We start from the raw sequence: 18,958 nt of genomic DNA, 5'->3' as shown, positions 1-18,958 counted from the left end.
TAGCAAAACAGAAAGTACCACAGAAATCACAAAAAGGGAAGAGCTTGGAAGAACAACCCAATAAACTTTTTTATAAACTCCTGGGTGCATCCCCGGGCAGCACATGCACAGATCATACCTAAAACAGCAGCATAAACACCTTTGGGATCTGAACTACAGGAGATACCACTGCCCAGGTCTCATACTGGCCGCCTGTGGCATGTACACAGGTTATATCCAACTAGCACTGCAAGGCCTTTGAAAATGGAACTCACACTGAAACTACAACCTATAGAAGGCTGGTCAGAACTTTTGGCATGAACCCAAATAAGCTGATTGCCTGCTAAAACAAAATATCAACATTCTCCATAAACTTTACACAAGACCTAGAGTTGCATAACACAATATTTTAAACAGTCCAGGTAACAATGCAAAATTACTGAGCATAAAAAGAGCTAAGAAAATCTCAACTCACATGGGAAAAGACAATCAACAGACACAGACTTTGAAATTAACACACAAACATGTTAAAGCGACTACTATAAAAATGCCATAGAAGAATAAATACCCTCAGACCAGTAATCTAAGCTTCCATATTAATCAATTAAAAACCAAGCCCTGGTTCGGGAAGATCCCACATGCCATGGAGCAACTAAGCCCGTGCGCCACAACTGAGCCTGTGCTCTAGAGCCTACGAGCCACAACTACTGAGCATGCGCAACAGAACTACTGAAGCCCACATGCCCTAGAGCCCTCATGCCACAACTACTGAGCCCGTGTGCTGCAACTACTGAAGCCCACGGGCCTAGAGCCTGAGCTCCGCAACAAGAGAAGCCACGGCAATGAGAAGCCCGCGTGCTGCAACAAAGAGTAGTCCCCGCTCACCGCAACTAGAGAAAGCCCGCATGCAGCAATGAAGACCCAATGCAGCCAAAAATAAATTAATTAATTAATGAAAAATAAAAAGATAACTTAAAAATTTTTTTTCTTTTAAAAAATAAAAAGAGAATAAAAGAAAATACCAGTACTAATCTTGCAAACATTAAAAAGATAATAAAATACTATAAACAACTCTATACACATAAATATGACAGTGAAATAGAAAAAAAAAAAAGACTAATTCCTCCAAAACCAGAAACTACAAAAACACACCCAAAATGAAATACATTACCTTAATAGTCCTTTAATTGTTAAAGAAATTGAATGTGCAGATAAAACCCTAAAATTCTGTACAACTGAAACTAATATTGTAAATCAACTACAGCTCAATTTTTTAAAAAAAAGACCTTCTGGGGCTTCCCTGGTGGCACAGTGGTTGAGAGTCCGCCTGCCGATGCAGGGGACATGGATTCGTGCGCCCTGGTCCGGGAGGATCCCACATGCCGCGGAGCAGCTGGGCCCGTGAGCCATGGCCACTGAGCCTAAACGTCCAGAGCCTGTGCTCTGCAACAGGAGAGGCCACAACAGTGAGAGGCCCATGTACCGCAAAAAACAAAACAAAACAAAAAAAAACTTCTGAAACAGAAAAGTCAAAACCCAGATGATTTCACTGGAAGATCCTACTAGAATTTACAGAATGAAACCATTTCTACCTGATCTGTGACAGAAAATAGAAAAGGAAGGAATACTTACAAACTCATTTTATGAAACCAGCATTACAATAATACCAAAACCAAACAGAAACAATATGAGGGGAAAAGACAATGGATCAAGAATGAACATAGGGCTTCCCTGGTGGCTCAGTGGTTGAGAGTCCGCCTGCCGATGCAGGGGACACGGGTTCGTGCCCCAATCTGGGAAGATCCCACATGCCGCGGAGCAGCTGGGTCCGTGAGCCATGGCCGCTGAGCCTGCGCTCCGCAACGGGAGAGGCCACAACAGTGAGAGGCCCGCGTACCGCAAAAAAAAAAGAATGAACATAGATGCAAAAACACTCAACAGAATATTAGCAAATCAAATCTAGCCCTATATAAAAAGGATAATACACACCATAACCAAGTGGGGCTTATACCAGTAATACAAGGCTGATTTTATTTGCAAAAAATCAATCAATGTAATCTACCACACTAACAGTTTAAAGAAGAAAAACAATCACAAGACCATATCAATGAAAAAAAAAACATTTGACAATATTCAAGATGACTTCATGATAAAAACTTCCAGCAAAAAAGAATATAAGGACATTTTTTCAATCTTATAAAGGGCAAACAAAACAAAATCTAGGACTAGTGAGTGCAGTAAGTACAATAGAGCAAATCAGACATGACTTAAGATAGGATTAGCAGGACTTCCCTGGTGGTCCAGTGGTAAAGAATCTGCCTTCCAATGCAGGGAACATGGGTTTAATCCCTGGTTGGGGAACTAAGATCCCACATGCCTCGGGTCAACTAAGCCCCAGCGCCACAACTACTGAGCCTCAACTAGAGAGCCTGCATGCTGCAAACTACAGAACCTACACACTCTGGAGCCCACGTGCCACAACTAAAGAGAGAAAACCCACACGCCACAACTAGAGAGAAGCCCTGAGCTGCAACAAAAGATCCCACATGCCTTAACGAAGATCCTGAGTGCTACAACTAAGACCTGAAGCAGCCAAACAAACAAACAAAAAAAAGAAAGGATTAGCAAATGGATTAGAAAAAACCAATTAGAATTCTAAAAAGGATGAAAAGAAAATATAGTAGAGAGGGTTTTAGACATAGAACTAAAGGGAGAAGATCTAATAGATATACATATATATATATATATATATATTTTTTTTTTTTTTTGGTTGCATTGGGTCTCCGTTGCTGTGAGCAAGGGCTACTCTTCGTTGTGGTGTGTGGGCTTCTCATTGCAGGGCTTCTCTTGCTGTAGAGCATGGGCTCTAGGCCCACAGACTTCAGAAGTTGCAGCACGCGGGCTCTAGGACATGCGGGCTTTAGTAATTGTGCTGCGGGAGCTCAGTAGTTGTGGCCATGGGCTTAGTTGTTACATAGCAATGTGGGATCTTTCCGGACCAGGGCTCGAACCCGTGTCCCCTGCATTGGCAGGTGGATTCTCAACCACTGCGCCACCAGAGAAGTCCTAATATACTTAATGTATTAGTCTCATGAGGTCAATGGGGCAGAAACAATATTTGAGAGCTATTAGCTGAAAATTTTCCAAATTTGATGAAATACATCAACTCACAAATTCAAAAATTTCAAAAGTCCCAAACAGGATTAAAAAGAAAAAAAAAAAGGACACCAAGACACAACACAGTAAAACACCAGAAAGACAAGAAAAACCTTACAAGCAGCTAGAGGGAAAAAAATTAAAATACAACTTCTAAAGAAGCAACAAGCTGGCAGCTCACTTCTCAACACAAACAGTGGAGGCAAGAAGATAAAGGAGTGGTATCTTCAAGATGCTGAAAAGAAAATACTGCCATCCTCAACCTATGCAACCTAAGCAAAAATGTCTTTCAAGAATGAAACACAAAAGGGACTTCCCTGGTGGCCCAGTGGTTAAGAATCCGCCTTCCAATGCAGGGGACGCTGGTTCGATCCCTGGTAGGGGAACTAAGATCCCACATGCCGTGGGGCAACTAAGCCGGCGCACTCTAGAGCCCGCACACCACGATTAGAGAGCAGACACACACACAATGGAATATTACTCAGCCATAAAAAAAGAATGAAATAATGCCATTTGCAGCAACATGAATGGACCTAGAGATTATCATTATCTCTGATTATCATTATCTCTGATGTAAGTCAGAGAGAGAAACACAAATATCATATGATATCACTTATATGTGGAATCTAAAAAAAAAAAGATACAAATGAACTTATTAACAGAACAGAAATAGACTCACAGCCACAGAAAACAAACTTATGGTTACCAAAGGGGGAAGGGGAGGCAGGGATGAAGTAGAAATTTTGAATTAACAGATAAAATAAACAACAAGGACCTACTCTATAGCATAGGGAACTATACTCAATATCTTGTAATAACCTATAATGGAAGAGAATCTGAAAAAGAATATACATATATGTATATGTATAACTGAATCACTTTGCTGTATACCTGAAACACTATAAATCAACTGTACTTCAATTTTAAAAAAATTTTTTAATAAATAAAAATAAATTAAAAATAGCTTTGTGGTATGCAGGTAATGTAAGTCTTAAGAATATAATACTTACATCCTTAAATGTATATATTAGAAAAAGAGGCTGGAATGTTTATCTCAAATTAAGAAGAAAACAGCAAAACTAATCCAAATAAAGCAGAAAGAAGGAAATAATAAATCAAGAATAAGAGTTAATGAAATAGAAAATAAATATATAACAGAAAGAACTAGTAAAGTTAGAAGTGGGTTATTTTAAAAGATTAATTAGGTTGATAAACCTCTACTGAAGGAAAAGAGGAGCCACAAACAACCAATGATAGTAAAGAGAAAAGAAGCAATATAACAGATGCTGCAAACCTCAAAAACATAGTAAGAGGTGGCTCTGAACAATTTTAAATTAATAAATTTGAATACCTACACAAAAGAATATATTCTTACAAAAATAACTACCCAAAACTCATTCAGGAAAAAAATAAAGATAAGCATTCTGAAATCAATTAAGCCTCCTCCATGAGGCCTCCGTCCACTTTACCAAAATGGTAAGAGGGGTTATCTCTGGATTGTACAATTACAAATGATTTTATCTTTCGTCTACATTTTTCAAACTATCTACAAGGGCATGTGTTACTTTTTAAATTTTAAGGGGAGAAAAAAGAACTTGGAGCCTTAGGTTCCAGTCCTTTTTTTTTCCCTCTCATTGAAGTATAGTTGATTTACAATATTATGTTAGTTTCAGGTGTAGAGCACAGCGATTCAGTATTTTAATGGATTAAACTCCATTATACTCCATCAAAAGTTATTACAAGATAATAGCTATAATTCCCTGTGTTTTACAATATATCCTTGTTGCTTACCTATTTTATATATAGTACTTTGTATCTCTTAATCCCATTCTTCTAATTTGCCCCTCCCTCCTTCCCTCTCCCCTTTGGTAACCACTAGTTTGTTTTCTATATCTGAGTCTGTTTCTGTTTTGCATAACATTTGTTTACATTAATTTTTAGATTCCACATATAAGTGATATACAGTATTTGTCTTTTTCTGACTTATCTCACTAAGCATAGTATTCTCTAGGTCCATCCACATTGCTACAAATGGCAGAATTTCATTCTTTTTTATGGTTGAGTACTATTCCATTGCGTACATATGTATCACATCTTCTTTATCCATTCATCTGTTGATGGACACCTGGGTTGCTTCCGTATCTTAGCTATTATAAATAGTGCTGCTGTAAAGATTGGGGTGCAGGTGTCTTTTCAACTTAGTGTTTTCATTTTTTCTGGATATATACTCAGAAGTAGAACTACTGGATCATATGGTAGTTCTATTTTTAGTTTTTTGAGGAACTGTTTTCCATAGTGGCTGCATCACCATTTACATTCCTACCAACAGTGTACAAGGGTTCCCTTTTCTCTACATACTCTCCAACATGTATTTGTAGACTTTTTGATGACAGCCATTCTGACAGGTGTGAGGTGATACCTTGTTGTTTTGATGTGCATTTCTCTAATAATTATCAATGTTGAGCATTTTTTTATATGCCTGTTAGCCATCTGTATGTCTTCTTTGGAAAAAAAATGTCTATTCAGGTCTTCTGCCCATTTTTTTTATTAGGTTGTTTGTTTTCTTGATTTTTTTTTTACCTATATATTTTGGAAATTATCCCCTTGTCAGTCATATCATTTGCAAATATTTTCCATTCCATAGGATGTCTTTTGGTTTTGTTGATGATTTCCTTTGCTGTGTAAAAGCTTTTAAGCTTAATTAGGTCCCATTTGTTTATTGGTTCCAGTCTTAATTCTGCCAGAGTCTGCTGTGTAGCTTTGATTAAATTCTTTAATTCCTAGATCTAAAATTCCTATACTAGATCTAAATTGTAAAACATTTCATTTCATATACCAATTTAACATACAAGATGGATATTAATCCTTCCATTTCAAAAAAAATTGTGTTTCTATATATCAACCACATGCAACTGGCACTATTAAATACTACCAGAAAGAAGGGCTGTAATTCAACTACTTTACCAATTTAACTAGTTTATACCTTAAAACAACATACACCAACAGTGTACAACAGTGCATATTTAATAGCTGGTTTGCCTTAGAGGGTATGCACAATGCCTAGGCACTCAAATATTTTTTGAATCAGGATGACCAGGAAGTTAGGCTAAACAAAATTCTACTAGGAAAAGGAAACTTTCCTTCTTACTTTCTATATTTCAACATTGTTTGAATTATGAGTTTTTCACAATGTAGATATTATATTAATAATGTTAAAACAAAAAATTGAGTTCTTTATGGTTTTTGTTTGCTTTTTGATTTTAATGGCCAAATTGGGCTTTTGATTATATAAAATTTTTCTACCATAAAATGACAGCCATGTTTAAATGTTCCATTTGTCTATGTATTAAAACATTCTTCTTTTTTCTTTGGCTGCACCCCACGGCTTTCCCTGACCAGGGACTGCACCCTCATCCTCGGCAGTGAAAGCACGGAGTCCTAACCACTGGACCACCAGGGAATTCCCAACATTCTTAAAATTACTTTCTAAAGAAAATCTTGCTTCTAATATGGTACTAGCACAAAAACAGAACTATAGATCGATGGAACAGGATAGAAAGCCCAGAGTTAAACCCACGCACATATGGTCACCTTATCTTTGATAAAGGAGGCAGGAATGTACAGTGGAGAAAGGACAGCCTCTTCAATAAGTGGTGCTGGGAAAACTGGACAGGTACATGTAAAAGTATGAGATTAGAACACTCCCTAACATCATACACAAAAATAAGCTCAAAATGGATTAAAGACCTAAATGTAAGGCCAGAAACAATCAAACTCTTAGAGGAAAATATAGGCAGAACACTCTATGACATAAATCACAGCAAGATCCTTTTTGACCCACCTCCTAGAGAAATGGAAATAAAAACAAAAATAAACAAATGGACCTAATGAAACTTCAAAGCTTTTGCACAGCAAACGAAACCATAAACAAGACCAAAAGACAACCCTCAGAATGGGAGAAGATATTTGCAAGTGAAGCAACTGACAAAGGATTAATCTCCAAAATTTACAAGCAGCTCATGCAGCTCAATAACAAAAAAACAAACAACCCAATCCAAAAATGGGCAGAAGATCTAAATAGACATTTCTCCAAAGAAGATGTACAGATTGCCAACAAACACATGAAAGAATGCTCAACATCATTAATCATTAGAGAAATGCAAATCAAAACTACAATGAGATATCATCTCACACCGGTCAGAATGGCCATCATCAAAAAATCTAGACACAATAAATGCTGGAGAGGGTGTGGAGAAAAGGGAACACTTTTGCACTGCTGGTGGGAATGTAAATTGGTACAGCCACTATGGAGAACAGTATGGAGGTTCCTTAAAAAACTACAAATAGAACTACCATATGACCCAGCGATCCCACTACTGGGCACATACCCTGAGAACACCATAATTCAAAAAGAGTCATGTACCACAATGTTCATTGCAGCTCTATTTACAATAGCCCGGAGATGGAAGCAACCTAAGTATCCATCAGCGGATGAATGGATAAAGAAGATGTGGCACATATATATGATGGAATATTACTCAGCCATAAAAAGAAACGAAATTGAGTTATTTGTAGTGAGGTGGATGGACCTAAGAGTTTGTCATATAGAGTAAAGTAAGTCAGAAAGAGAAAGACAAACACCATATGCTAACACATATATATATGGAATCTAAGAAAAAAAAAGGTCATGAAGAACCTAGGGGTAAGACAGAAATAAAGACACAGACCTACTAGAGAATGGACTTGAGGATATGGGGAGGGGGAAGGGTAAGCTGTGACAAAGCAACAGAGAGGCATGGACATATATACACTACCAAACGTAAGGTAGATAGCTAGTGGGAAGCAGCCACATAGCACAGGGAGATCAGCTCGATGCTTTGTGACCGCCTGGAGGGGTGGGATAGGGAGGGTGGGAGGGAGGGAGACGCAAGAGGGAAGAGATATGGGAACATATGTATATGTATAACTGATTCACTTTGTTATAAAGCAGAAACTAACACACCATTGTAAAGCAATTATACCCCAATAAAGATGTTAAAAAAAAAAAAAGAATATTCCTTTGGCTGAGTTCAGTTTACCACCAGGTGGGGCAACCACCTCAATCTTGTCTTTGTCAGGCTCCTCAATTTTCAATTCCAGGCCCAGATCAGCTATTTTTTAAAATCTGTAACTCTTAAAATAAAAAATCTCTACAAGGCTTCCATGGTGGCACAGTGGTTGAGAATCTGCCTGCCAATGCAGGGTGCACGGGTTCGAGCCCTGGTCTGGGAAGATCCCACATGCCGCAGAGCAACTAGGCCCGTGAGCCACAACTACCGAGCCTGTGCGTCTAGAGCCTGTGCTCTGCAACAAGAGAGGCCGCGACAGTGGGAGGCCCGCGCACCGCAAGAAAGAGCGGCCCATGCTCGCCGCAACTAGAGAAAGCTCTCGCACAGAAACGAAGACCCAACACAGACAAAAATAAACTAATAAATAAATAAAAATTTTTTAAAAATCTCTACAGTCCAGGTATTAGGTTAATCTCTAATTTTTTATGTATTAAAGTCTTTCAAAAGCAAAACTGTGAAAATTTTAGAACTGCTTAACAGGCACATAATTTGTCAATTCCTCTCAATACATTAATATGCATCCTTAGATTAAACCAGACCAGCTAAGCTTTATACCTGGATTGTATTCTCTTAGCTCTCCCTGCCTCCATCCTATAAAATTCATTTATCTAAATATGGCCTAATGCCATTGACCTATATCAAAAAGTATTGTAAAAAAATAGCCTTATAAAAGTGGTCACCATATTTACTCTAAGGATGTTGTATATTACACTAAGCGCCGTTTCTATTTACTAATTTATTGGGTACTATTTTGTACCCAATAAATTTTTGTTCTAGGTGCTAATGAAATAGCAGTAAAGGGTATTGAAGGCACTCAGGTCTTTTCTCTGAGTGAAAAAAGAAGTCATTTGAAAATTTTGAACAAGAGACTAATAAGATCCGATTTATACAGTAACAGGATCATTCCACTATTATGTTGAAAATAAACTGAAGAAGTGTAAGACTAAAGGCAGAGAAGGCAAGGAGACCTGTTAAGAGCCTATTGCCATAATCTTGGAAAGAGATGATGGTGTCCTGGACCAGGGTGGTAGCAGCACAGGTGATAAGTGGACAGATTCTGGATGCATTTTGAAGGTATAGCCAACAGAAGTTGCCAACATTAGATCTGGGGTGTAAATGAAAGAAAACAGTGAAAGATTCCAAGGGAACTGGAAAAAAAAAAAAAGGTAAGGTAGCCATTTACTGCTTTAGAGAAGGCTGGAGGAAGAGAATGTTATGAGACAGCTATTAGACATTCAAAAGGGAGATGTCAAAGAAAAGCTGGATACAGAAATCTGAAATCAGGTTGAGAAGGAGTACTCAAGGGAAGTAAAGGACAACCAGGAGAGCTAAGTAAAGAAACTATTTCAATGAGGAAGAAAAAGCAATTTTACAAGACAGAAAAGGAGAAACTGTTAGAGCAATGTGCTTGAGTAGATAAGAGGGGATGGGACCTGGGATATTAATTGGGGTTTCTCACAACTGCAGCAGTATTGACATTTTAGGCTGAGTAATTCTTCATTGTGGGGAGCTGTCTTGCACATAATAGGATGTTTATCAGGGTCTCTGGCTTCTGCCCACTAGATGCTAGTCCTTCCCTACAACCTTGTCAACAATCAAAAATGTCTCCAGACACTGCCAAACGTCCCAGGGGGCAAAATCACTCCCAATTTAAGATCATCGGTACCAATGGAGGAACTGGCCTTTCCTGGAAACACTGACAATTCATCCATATAAAAGATGCTACGGTTACAGTACATGATAGTAATTTTAATATCTCCTTCTGATTAGATCCTCCTAAGTACAGATATAGTCAAGGCCAGAGAAGACATGAGGAAGGTGCCAGCATATAACAAAACCGAAGTCATTACTCCTAGGAAAATGTCAGCATTTTGTTATTGAAATGCAGAGACCATATAAGCTATGTGTGTCTTTGAACTTAGTCTAAGCCAAAATTTTATGTTTTGGGGGAGGGGGGGTCCAATCTATGCCCCCTTGCATAATGCCCATATAGTTTCAGGTTTCCTGGGTTTCTTCTAAAATCACAAGAGGAAAATGTCATGACTTAGTACGAATTAAATTAAATATCATTCCTGAGAAGGCTCAATTTTTAGAGGAATAGACCAAAAGGAACACATCTCCAATGATAATCTAAGAGGATGATATTTATGCCTTTCAAATCACCCCACCAAATTATCATGTAGTGTTTAAAGGAATCTGGTTCTGTTCAGTGACCCCTTTATACCTAGTGACTTCTCCATCAAAGAGATATAAGCTAACCATATTTTTAGGTGTTTAGGATGGAGGCAAAGGGGAGCATTAAAGGAGCCTTTAGCAATCATGAAATGTGAAAGTTTGAGAATAAAAGCAGTCAATTGGTTTCACATATTATACGTCAAGTGCCAGGGTTACATGAGCTATCTCTAAGAGCAAGAAAATACAGTCACACCACCTGTGAAAGTTGCACCTGCCTCCCTGCTTCCTCAATAACAAGTCCTATCCTGTTATATCACAAATTAGGGATCCAGAGCAAAAATAAAATGAAAAAAGGATACTACAAACTCAAAAAGATTGAAAACCCTAAAACTTCTATTAAAATATTTAGTTTCCAAACTTGTTTAAAAAATAAGCCACAAAAAAAAAGCTAGAAGAGCCTTACTTGAATCTGAATTACAGATATTCTCTATTATTATCCCCTTTTAAACACTGCCTTGCTTTCTATCACAGAAGGAAATTAAATTGGTCAGGCACGACTTGTTTTTCCACTGCACCATTACTGTTGTAACCCAACATCCTATACTCTTTTTGATGATTAAATACTGAGACTCTGGGCTTCCCTGGTGGCACAGTGGTTGAGAGTCCGCCTGCCGATGCAGGGGACGCGGGTCCGTGCCCCGGTCCGGGAAGATCCCACGTGCCGCGGAGCGGCTGGGCCCGTGAGCCATGGCCGCTGAGCCTGCGCGTGCGGAGCCTGTGCTCCGCAACGAGAGAGGCCACAGCAGTGAGAGGCCCGCGTACCGCAACAAAAAAAAAAATACTGAGACTCTGATTTGTTCTAAAAGTTTCTCAAGATCCAAATTAAGATACTGATTATAATTTCTTCTTTTAATTGAAGTATTTACATATTTACAATGTTGTGTTAGTTTTAAGTGTACAGCAAAGTGATTCAGTTATACATATGTATGTATATATTCTTTTTCACATTCTTTTCCATTATAGGTTATTACACGATATTGAGTATAGTTCCCTGTGCTCTACAGTAGGTCCTTGTTGTTTACTTACTTTATACATAGTCGTGTGTATGTTAATCCCAAACTCCTCATTTTTCCCCCCCCATCCCCACTATCCCCTTTGATAACCATAAGTTTGTTTTCTATGTCTGTGAGTCTATATCTGTTTTCCAAATAAGTTCGTTTGTATCAATTTTTTAGATAATTTCTAAAGTCATCCTTCAAATGCTCAAAAAGCTAAGAACAGAAAGTAAAGGAGTAAATCTATTTAGTGGGTGGTTGAATACCATCACCCTGGCCCGTCTCCCACTCTGCGCTGTACTCTGGACAGTACCATCTACCAGATACTGAGGATACAATCATAAACAAGAGCCTCCTTCTCGACTGTGAGCCCGAAGAAGAACCACTACTTCACAAAGGCTCTGCATGGCTTAATCCCTGAGGCAGAAAGGAAGTCAGGCTCCCTGACTGTAGAGTCTGACCAACAGTCTTGTACGTACATACAAGTGGCAGGGCACAGAGGCGCTAGACCTATATCCTCACCACAATCACTTTATGTTTCTGGTCCATCTTCTCTTTTGCCCCTTGGAAATCTCTAGAGAGGTCTGTATAAATGCTATCCAAGGTCTGAATAGTTAAAGAGAACCTAATTTAAGAACCTCATTTTACAGATGAAAAACCTAAAAAGTTTCAGCAATTTGGCCAATGTCATATAAGTAGTTGGTCTCTGACTTCCCATTTCTGAGGAGGCATTATTTGGGGTTATACCGGAGTTTCAGGGTAGCTGCTAGGAGTCTTCTCACTCTAGAAGGCAGGCTAATGAATCTACCTAGGGACATAAGTAAAAACTTATAGAACCTCATATTCACCTACAGGCTGACAGCAAACACAAGGCCACAAACTCTAAAAGATATCAATTTAAATAAACAAGAAGCTACTCTCCAAGAATAAATGGGCCAATTTCTCCTGGGAAACAAGCCCGTTCTAAATTCTTGACTTCTGTCCTTCCCTTTATTCTCAGCATACGCTGTCAATAGGTAAAGTCATTATACCTATTGATAACTAGCCAGTACAAAAGCATTTTTCTGTCTAACTCTCCAATTCCCCTGGCCAAAAGTGATCTCTTATTCCTTCTGAATTCCCACAAGAATTTAAGTGCCTCACAATACCACACAGCTGACGTGCTGTGGTTAAGTATACATCTTAACTCCCCTAGTAGATAGATTACCAGCTTCCTAAACTTTTTTAATAAACTCCCTGAAATCTGGACTGTTTTTTTTGTTCTTTTTTATTATTTTTTTTAATCTCCACAGAGCCACACACGTCCATGTGTTCAGCAAACATTTGTAAATGTATAAACAAGCTGATTATTTTCAAAGTTCGGTGTTGCCATAATTCTAGGACTAGAATGTTATTATGCTACAGTAGAATAAAAATATATCTAAATGCCAAAAAAAGGTCATATATGACATATATAACATGTAACATAACATTATCGTCTAACTTTTAAATAAATGTTTTTTCATTCATTTCATTCACTACTAGAAAAAACAAAAACAACAGAAGTCAAGAATGTCAGAATACAAATATATTTTCCTAAAAAGCTAAGGGTAATGTTTGCAAATCGTATCTTTCAAAATTCTAACAGTATTCGCTACTTAATAAAGAAGTCCTGTGGGGTGTTTTTTAAGTCCTGTGTTTTGTTTTGTTTTTTTAATCACTTTTGTGAAGGAACAGTCACCCAATAATGTATCCTTTATATCACACCACTCCTTGGCTTTTGTTGTTCTTACCATCTAGAAATGCCTAATACTACTCTGCCTTTCCAAGTGTCAATCTTTCATGAAATCTTTTATCTTCCCAACTGCATGTGCTCTCTTTCACCTGACTTACATTGTAATTATGTACATCATTTTTTATCTCTGCCAATATATTATAAGCCCCCTGAAAGTGGAAATGACTTATTAATTTTTGTAAACTTTTTTCATCAATGTATTGAATTCATATCAGAATGGAGTAACATCAACTGCCCCTATATGTCTGAAAATATAGTCTGTACCCCTTAGGTGAAAAAAATATTTTAATTATATTAATAATCATCATGTACCATCACTATTTTAATTAATATTCTAATGCTTACAAAAAAGTAAAATAAAAAAAAACTAAGGACTATTTTCAGAAAGTAATAAACAACATAAATAAGGAGAAATTTAAACTATCTGTTGCATTAAGCCTTAAAACAGCCACTTACCTGTAAGAAGGTAGTTGGAAATGTATCGATGGCAAAATAAACTACAACAAAGCTCATACATCAACCTTTGGACTACCTGGGACCTGACTTATTACAGGATAACAATATTTCCCAGGACTTAGATCTTATATTGAAAAGAACAGAATGATCAAAAGGTGATATTTATACAAGTGTATTTATAAAATTACAATTGAGTGTTTTAAAAAACTCCTAACTGCCAAAACACAAGTAAAAACCATCACAGCCCACATGCTAGCACTAAAAGTACTCATCACTGGGTTTGTCCACTACCAACTGCATCACCATGTCAACACAGTAGAGATCGTGCCCTGACAACATAACCAAGCAGACATTCACTGCCCAGCCGATCACACCACCACCACCCACCACCTCCCATGCACAGTGCAATATATATATAACAGATTGTTTTTCAATTACAATGTCATGAACACTTCAAAATTCTTTTAGAACAATTCCTTTTCAAAAACTTTGCCTATATTGGGGCTTCCCTGGTGGCACAGTGGTTGAGAGTCCGCCTGCCGATGCAGGGGACACGGGTTCGTGCCCCGGTCCGGGAAGATCCCACATGCCGCGGAGCGGCTGGGCCCGTGAGCCATGGCCACTGGGCCTGCGCGTCCGGAGCCTGTGCTCCGCAACGGGTGAGGCCACAGCAGTGAGAGGCCCGCGTATCGAAAAATAAAAAAAAAATAAAAAATAATTAAAAAAAAAAAACTTTGCTTATACACTCTGAAATAAATGATCTGCCCTATTTTGAAAAGATCCTCAGGTTACCACTGGCTAGCTCCAAGACAGTCTTACCTTCTACACTGGCCATGTCTAGACCCTCCCCACATATACACACCCTTCAGAGCAAGAACTCTGACAGGAAAGAAACATGCTACAGAGAAAAGCCGACCAGATGAGAAGTCACAAGACCTCCATTCCAGTCCCGGCTGGTCCCCTTGTTAGTCATCTGACCCAGAACTAAAGTTTTTTCTTCTGATTGCTATACAAATCAAATGGCATGCTCTACATAAAGAAGCTTTACCTTTTCTTTTAATTTCATTTTTACTGTACTAACACAGGCATTGAAATAACTGTTAGCTGATTCCTGAGTACTTGAAAACAGCTTGTTCTCATTTTTTCAAGCAACTCTGTTCTTCATAGAGTCCAAAAGGTCATTTCTAGTTCAAGGCAAAATTATAACTGGATCAGTGTATTCAAAACTAAGATATTGGGACTTCCCTGGTGGTCCAGTGGGTAACACTCCATGCTCCCAATGCAGGGGGCCAGGGTTTGATCCCCAGTCGGGGAACTAGATCCCACATGCATGCCACAACTAAGAGTTCACATGCCGCAACTAAGAAGCCTACATGCCGCAACTAAAGATCCCACATGCCGCAACTAAGACCAGGCACAACCAAAATAAATAAATAAATATATTTTTGAAAACTAAGACATTAAAATGAGATGGTGTGCAACATGGGTGTGTAAATGCCAAAGGGCCAGAATAATCAGTGTCACAGGCAGGCATCCTACACCAGGTAAATTTTGAGTCATTATTTGGGAAAACAAAACGCAAGAATTCTCTTGTTGCAACATAAAAATGTAGGCTAGAGTGAGAAGATTGGTATGTCTAGAGCAGAGGGGCCAAGGTGAGGAGCATATATAATCAAATGTAAAGTCAAAGATGGCAGAAGAATATCTGACAAACTTAAATTTCACACCACAGCTCTTAGAAACAACTACATACTCTTGAGCCAAGAATGATACGGTGAAATGCTATTTGAAGATTATTATACCAGCAGCTGTGTGGAGGATGAATTGAAGTGATCAGAGATGTCAGGAAACCAGTTTGGAAGTTTTTAATATTACGTTAATACAAATAAGGTTCTACAATAATCTGGTAACTAAGGACATGAAAAGGGGTAAATCTGGTAGTCACTGCAGAGAGTCAGCTAGATTTGGTGACAGGCTGAAAGAGGGAGGTGGAAAAAGATTTGAAAATGATTCCAAGGACCTGGTCATGGGCAGCCTACAGCATAACCACACCTGTGCAGCACTAATGGTTCTGGCACTGGCTTTTCCAGACTGCACCTGAACCTGTTTAGCCCTATACACCAGCCTCACAACGAGACACCACTCTACCTTAGATGGAAACAGAAAACTACCACGACCATAATAGTGTGGAGATACCCCATAAGCCAAGAGTCCAGATTCATTTCTTGATGGAGAAAGCCTGTTCTTCTAACCCTGGGGAACTTCCTCCCCACATACACAACTAGGGGAGAGGGAAATTTCTTCTCTCTATGCCTCCCAAATTGTCTACACACTTGAAGCCCAAGCTCAACACTATATGGATCTTTCAGGTCACAAGTACACAAAACACAGATGACACCATTGATAGGGATAGATGTAACAATATAAGTCAGGCAAATTATATTTTTTAAGGGTTCATTCTAAACTGGTACAAAGCCGAGTTGATTACATTTAAAATTAAAGTGGCCAAAAAACAATCTTATGGGGTTATTTCTAATGTATCACAATGTTAGATAAATTCTGCTCCTGAATGCACTGTGCTACATCATGATTCTGCAGTTTTGCAGAAGCTTTTCTTATTTCTGCAGCTTTAAAAACATGCTACTGGAAAGCAGACATCAGATCAGAGTGTTTCCCTTGTCTAAAAAGCATACCGTTATGCTATTTCCAATTTCATCAAAGAGAATGATTATTAACAACAATGTGTATTTAATCGAGGTCTAATTGTCTACAGTTCCTTCCAAGGAGGACCATGTCTAAATTTAACACAAAAAAGAAACTCATGTTAATCCATGGGAGTCTCTCTGTGGGTAAATGAAGCTCTAGAGCTTGGTTTGAATTGGCTATACTAACAACATTCCATTCTCAAAAGGATTAATCCATCCAAGCTCCTTGAGAAACATGTCTATTTCATCCAGATTTTTAAGAGGTTCTAACACATTATCGTTTACATACACTTTTTTAATCTCACAAACAGGAAAAACACTGTTATAAAATTTTCACATTGCCCTATCTTTAAAACAAACCAACCAGCCTACCTTGCAAACGGATTAAAATATTATCTAGGGAGGTTACCAAACCGTGATCTCGTCATAAATAAGAGCTCTCCAGGCCGCTGTCACTCTAATTATTCTATTCTAAATTTCTCGGAGGCAGAGAATGAATTTTTCCATTTTCTTGTTGGAATTAAGGTTCTGCATATCAGGAGGTACGGAGGGTTGGGCTTAAAGCCACCCGGCTCCAGCGGCTCCTCAATGTCCTAACACAACGGGCAGGGGGAGCCAGACGCAGCATCGCCTCCACGCTCCGCGAGGAGACAAGACCGAGTCTCTGCGCCTCCAAGCCCAGGGCAGGTGCGAAACGGACGCAGGTGCGAAACGGACGCTCTGGGCTTTCAGCGGTTTCACCTTCCTCCACCACAGACCCGGGGCCATCCTAGGAGACGAACCGTCTGGTGCAGTCACCCCCGGGGCCCGTTTGCTGAGGGCGGACAGGGCGGTGGATTCCTCAACCTTTCCCCTGACTGGCAATTTCCTACAGCAGCCGCAGGAATCACAGTCCCACGGCCGGCCCCGCTAAATTGGGGTGCAAAGGGGACTCGGGTGGGGCCTACCAACACCTCGCAGCCTCCCGGGGAGGCGTGGGCCAGGGACAGGGGGGTCTTGGCCCCCGCGTAGAGACTGCGGTCTCTCCCCCTCGGGCTCCCGGACACCGCTCACCGTGAAGGGGACATCTTCGACGCTGCCCACGGAATAGCAGTTGTCTCCAGGGTTGACAGCTCCGGTGAGGACCTGATGTAGATGCATCTCCAGAGCCCCGGCTGGCCAGGCGAACGCACTAGAAGACTGAACGAGCCCCGCTCCCGGCCCTCCTCCGCCCGCGAGAGCGCTTCCCGCTCCGCCTCCCTCGGGACCCACCCCTCCGCGGCTCGGGCTTAAGGCCTCGCCCCCCTTTTGCCTTCCCCCAGCCTGGTCCCAGCCATGGGAGCTCCTCGACCGCCGCCGCCGCCGCTGCCGCCGCCCGGATCGCCGCTCGGCTGCGGAAGTGCCCGGATGCTCCCACTGCCTGCTGCACCGGCGCACAAATGCGGGAGGAGGGCAAGGGTGCTTGTGAAGTGGGGAGGGCGGAGGGGGAGGGGCTGGGGAGCGCGCGGCCGGGCGCGTGCTGGAAGGGACGCTCCACCCGAGGGAGATGGGCGGCGCGCGCGTCCACCCTGGGGGCAGCGCCAGTCGACTGGAAGGGTAAAACCCCTCCTTCCGCTGCTAAACGCTTAGCTCAGTCCTCCCCCGCCCCGCGTTTGCGCGTGCGCGCGCAGAGGTTTCCAGGGCAATTGCGCGCGCCGCGCGGATCCTTGTCCCGGGATTGCGCGCGCAGAGGTGCGGGAATTCCCTTGGAGCCTCCAGGCTGCGGCCGCTGGGGGCGGTCGTGGGGGTGGCCGCAGGGCGGAGCGGAGGTCGCTCCGGGCCAAGCCGCAGTCCCTCTCCGGAGAAGCACCGCGAGTATGCTTCGATGAGTCTTTAATCCATTACCAAGTACACTGCATGATGGTCAGTGCAGTCGACTTCAGGAGGACACCCGTCAGCGGAAAATTCACCTCGGGAAATCTTAGATCCCTTAGGGCTTTTTTCAAGTACAGTGCATAAGATATTTTACTTTATGTAAACAATAAAAATATCTTGCAACTGTGTAGAGAAGCCGTACTCCCCTAACAGCAAATTATTTTGTTCCCACCTTTTGTAAAGGTTGTTCTAGACAGCGAAAGGGCCCCCTGGAATGAGTGACTCCTCTAGGCTCTTTTTTCATACGCGATGTTATGGATTCTTGCAGAATCGCCTGATTTTTCCAGACTGTTAACCTTTGATACAGGGAACAGATCCCTGCTCCAGTTCAATTCGTCACAAGGCTTTAAGCCTATACTGTGTGTGATTAAGTCACTGGGGCAAGGAAGTAGAAGGGACTAAGTTACAACTATCTATAAAAACAGGCAGAACGCAAAAAGTGTTAGGATTGAGACACAAAAGTCTATGCACCACAGAAGAGGAAGAATACTTTTGACTAAGGGGATGGGTAAAGTGTTATGGAGAAACTGACATAAACGCTGCATTCAAATAGAGAAAATAGCCTAAGCTAAGGCTTAGAAGTGTAAAATGACAGGATGTGTTAGAGAAACAATGATTAGATTAATGTTTAAGGCTGAAGATATATAGGGTGAGAAA

General features: G+C 40.5%; 1 protein-coding gene across 3 annotated transcripts in view; it reads right to left on the bottom strand.

Moving 5' to 3' along the window:
• Positions 1-18,009, bottom strand: part of DMXL2 (Dmx like 2) — a 162,805-nt gene extending 144,796 nt beyond the window's left edge. For 2 of the 3 annotated variants that reach the window (XM_022579479.3, XM_022579480.3), the window contains exon 1: positions 17,462-18,008. In XM_022579479.3, coding sequence (XP_022435187.1) covers positions 17,462-17,548 — 87 coding nt within the window. In that variant the 5' untranslated portion in view covers positions 17,549-18,008. Of the gene's footprint in view, positions 1-17,461 lie in introns of all 3 variants that reach the window. The other variant, XM_022579483.3, reaches the window with a different exon arrangement.
• Positions 18,010-18,958: the final 949 nt, after the last annotated feature.

This window comes from Delphinapterus leucas, chromosome 2, assembly GCF_059928025.1.
Source record: "Delphinapterus leucas isolate spDelLeu-1000000601 "Yukka" chromosome 2, BTC_Dleu_Yukka2, whole genome shotgun sequence".
Taxonomy (NCBI): Eukaryota; Metazoa; Chordata; class Mammalia; order Artiodactyla; family Monodontidae; genus Delphinapterus; species Delphinapterus leucas.
This window is presented reverse-complemented; position numbering and strand designations above follow the sequence as displayed.